Here is a 4,375-nt window from a genome sequence, read left to right on the forward strand (position 1 = left end):
AAAAAAAAAAAAAAAAAAAAAAAAAAAAAAAAAAAAGTGTGTTCCCAGGCCAGCAGATCAGGATCACCTAAGAACTTGTTAAAAATGCTGATTCTTGAGCTTTATCTTCAATCAGAAATTGAGGATATGGGCCCAGTAATGTATCTATGTTGTAACAAATCCCTCGGGTAAAGTTTGAGAATCACTGTTAAAGAGAATTCAAAAAGATGAGAAAGTGTGTAGTGTCAAACAAAGTCATTGACTTTTGCCTCAAGTTCTCCATTGACATCTGGGCCACATATCACGTAAATTAATTCATAGTTCATCTTGATCTTCCAGCTCCTTAAGAAATAATATTGAGTAGTCAAGAGTCCTCAGATTATCTCCTGTCAGTGCCAGAATTATAAAGCTGATCTTCCTTGCACTTACTTACAATTTCTGAATTTTTTTTGCTTTCTTTTTTCTCATATGTAGTTGCTCACTCTTCGTGCTTTTTCTATCATTACCTTTTCCTGGACTCTTCTCTCTATCCTCTTGATTCAGAAATACAATGCTTCTCATGGTAGGGAGTCACTCAAGGATATGGCAGATTGAAAGGGAGATTATTGCACACTCTGGGGCAGGATGTTGATAAATGACAAAATCTATGTACATTTGTTCTTACATTTGCGTGAGAGTAGGGTAGATCACTCCCTACATGCCCAGGAAGACCTGTAGTTTATAAAATAGGGCATACAATTGCTAAACTTAAATTAGGTAAGAAACAGTTGTTAGCAGAAGCACATTCAGCCCTATTTTACTAAGGAGTAAAAGCCTGGCTAAGGAAAGAGCAAGGACACTGGGGCCACTGTCTTTTCCACACTGTCAGCTAGTTCTGATGGTGTCAAGGAGGCAGAAGTGAAGGATTGTACCATCTTCTATAACCTTGGGACTGTGACGTGTAGCACTTGTCATTGCTTGCCTTGGAACTTGACCTCCCTCTTATGTGACTCTGATCATTATCTTCTTCGTATACTAGAAAAAGATCAACAGCTGTTTGGACTCCAAGGTTCCAAAAACCACATTGCCTTGACACAGTCACTTTTTATATAGAATTTAGGTATACTTTACATTGTCTTTGGGTAATACTGGTTTTGACAGTTCTGAACTTTCTTTTTTCTCAGTACTGGGCATTGAACTCAGGACCTTGCACTTTCAAGGCAGGTGTGGCGCCGCTGACCTAAATCCCTGGCCCTGAACTTTTGTTTTTGACAGTATGAGACATAAAGCATTTTGTAAAGTTAACTTTGTTTTTCAAGTGGGCCATATTCAATTCAGTGGCAGATAACAAAGTTAGAAATTCAGCTGTGATTAAGGTAAAACATTAGTAATTCATTGTCTCAGTAATTTGTATAGCTTCCCTGTCAACTAATAACCAGTGGAACTAAGTTAAAAATACGTTAAAATGGGCCAGGGATTTATCTCAGTGGTTCTGCTGCCTGCCTCACAAGCATAAGGAACAGAGTTCAATCCCCAGTACCAAAAAAAAAAAGTTAAAATGCCTAAATACATATGTTTTTAAATTCTGATTTTTAAATTCTGATTTTTATTTTTATATTTGCTGTAAATTATTTTAAACATGGAAAAGTTACAGAATCTTTATTAAAGCTTACATTTTTTCAAATATGTTGTATATGAAAAAATGTATATGGCTTTCCTTTTGTTATAGTTTCCTTTATTTTTGTTTTTGGTTTTTTTTTTTTTTTTTTGGTTTTGTTTTTTGAGACAGGGTCTCACTATGTAGTTGACACTGACCAGGAACTCACCATGTAGCCCAGGCTTGTCTCGAACTCACAGCAATCCTCCTGCCTCAGCCTCCTGAGTGCTGGGATTACAGGCAAGAGCCACCAAGCCTGGCTAGTTTCCTTTATTTTTGATAAGATGTCCACTTGTTTTTCTAATGAAAATGCCCTTTATATCATATGATTTCAAGAGCCTCATACCTATACTTATACCTATAGAAGAGCCTTACACGTATACCTAAATAGCCTTACACATATACAGCCTATTGAAATTTTAAAGTCTGATAATTTTCCCTGAGAAGTTATTATATACAAAAAGCATTTGTGCTCTAAGATGTCCAGTGTAAGATTAATTATTGACTATGCTGCAGCCTTTAAAACCTTTTTATAAAATTTTTTCAAATCCAGAAATACATACAATACTTAATAAAGCAACACAGAAAATTATATATGAATGTGTAATAGATGATATATTTTATGTAATTCATATATAAAAATAAAACACCTTGAGGGCTGGGGATTTATCTCAGTGACACTCCACCTGCCTTACAAGTGCAAGGTGCTGAGTTCAATCCCTGGTACCAAAAAATAAAAAATAAAACATCTTGAAAAATATGGAGGGATGTAAGTGCAAGGTCCCGAGTTCAATCTCTGGTACAATAAAAACTGGAAACTATGGAAGGAAATGAGTCAGAATATTATATTAGTGATTGTGATAAGCATAAGGTAGCATTACAAATGAAGTTTTAAAGAAATTTTGGATTTTCTATTAGTATATTTATTATAGAAAATTCCAATTTTTAATTAGAAAAATTAAGACAAATTATAATCTAAACAATAGTGATTGTGATAACCATAAGATAGTATTATGTTTTTTTTTTTTTTTTTTTGTACCGGGGATTAAACTCGGGTCCTTGCACTTGTAAGGCAGGCCACCGAACCACTGAGCTAAATCCCCAGCCCAACTTTTGGATTTTTATAAAAATCTGTTATTTATTATAGAAAATTCCAATTAGAAAAATTAAGACATAATCTAAAAAAAGGACTATAGGATATGTAATGTTTCATTTTAAGGGATAAATATAGATATGATACTTTTCAGTTTCTGTGAAGTATTTGGCAGTCCTCTTTGTTATCAAAAGCAAAACAGCAAAAATTTCTTTTCCATTCTTAGAACTCTGGAAGGTAAAAACTTCAGTGTAAAATTGCATGAGCATGTGTATTATTGTTTCACTTCTCATTTCTTCCTCTACTTCTGACTCATTGTATTTCTTTCTTATAGGTATTTTAGTTTTATGATTTTAAAATCTAAACAGTTTTTATGACAAGGTTTGATTTGATATAAATACAAATGTTCTTGGACTGATTTCCAGAAATTACTGTGATTTTCTCCCTATTTCCCTTTCAGGTGTGGTGAAGTAATACCTTGTTTATGAAGTTATGTGATGAAGTTAGACAAGCCAGAGTTTGATTCCTACCCATAACCATTTCTAGCTATTAACTTTGAAGATGACATTTCACTTCTCTAAACCTTAGTGTTATCTTTTATAAAAGGGGGATAATAGCAGAATTATTACCATGACTGTGTGAGATATGTATAGAGTACCTGTCTCAGTACCTTACGCATGCTATTTACTCTTCCATGCTTATTATTGTTATACTTTTATCTCTGTCCTCTTATTGAACAACTGCCTTTTTAAAGCTATTCAAGAGTATTGCATGTGTTAATGTGCATACGTACTTGTTTTCCTCAATAGGTAAAAAAGGAAGTAGAGATAAAAGGCATGTGGACCCTGCCATCAAAATACCACGAAGACGGCTTTTACTGCCTGAAGTACAGTTTCATTAAGGAGGCAGAGCACCACTGCTTGCTGCACAGCCCCATTCCTGTGAACTGCCCTGTACGACTGCTCCATGGCATGAAGGATGACGTCGTACCTTGGCATACGTCCATGCAGGTGGCTGACCAAGTGCTCAGCACGGATGTGGATGTCATCCTCCGAAAAGATAGTGACCACCGAATGAAGGAAAAGGCGGACATACAGCTTCTTACTTATACTATTGATGACTTAATCGACAAACTTTCTACTATAGTTAACTAGAATCATATTTTTAATTGATATGGGAACTAACATATCCAGAAGATTGAAAGGGGAATAGCAAATCAAAGATCTTGATACTTTAGGCTGTAGGCTCTGCTTGTAAGTATCAGATAAGTATTTATTTAATGATGTCTGCACAGATAATACAGATTGTGGCAAAAGTACTGGCTCCTGTTTGGATAATTTTCTCCTTCCTACACTCTTTTCATTTTGTTTCATTAAAATAATTCCTATTTTTTTATTCAAGAGATGTCTACCTTTCTTACAAATATGTTAGCAGGGCCAGCTCTTATGTTCTTATGTACTTAGAATTATTAATAAAGCTTGAATACTTTGGTTTTTGTTTGTTTCTATTATATATTGAAATTTATGAAATAATTTCTGATTTTAAAATGCCACAAATTACAAGAAAATGTTGAAATAAATTGAAATGATTGGGAAAATATCTGAAGCATAATAAAGTTTAAAAGTAAAAATATTATATTTGAACTTTAAGGTTTTACTTTTCTAAAG

At 34.0% G+C, this 4,375-nt stretch overlaps 1 protein-coding gene across 1 annotated transcript in view; it reads left to right on the forward strand.

Moving 5' to 3' along the window:
• The window catches only part of Abhd10 (abhydrolase domain containing 10, depalmitoylase), a 13,961-nt gene extending 9,794 nt beyond the window's left edge, over positions 1 to 4,167 (forward strand). Inside the window, exon 5 of the mRNA XM_010630143.3 lies at positions 3,518 to 4,167. Coding sequence (XP_010628445.1) covers positions 3,518 to 3,862 — 345 coding nt within the window. The 3' untranslated portion in view covers positions 3,863 to 4,167. The remainder of the gene's footprint in view (positions 1 to 3,517) is intronic.
• The last annotated feature ends 208 nt before the right edge of the window (positions 4,168 to 4,375 follow it).

This window comes from Fukomys damarensis, unplaced genomic scaffold (assembly GCF_012274545.1).
Source record: "Fukomys damarensis isolate Sample0158 unplaced genomic scaffold, DMR_v1.0_HiC HiC_scaffold_24, whole genome shotgun sequence".
Taxonomy (NCBI): Eukaryota; Metazoa; Chordata; class Mammalia; order Rodentia; family Bathyergidae; genus Fukomys; species Fukomys damarensis.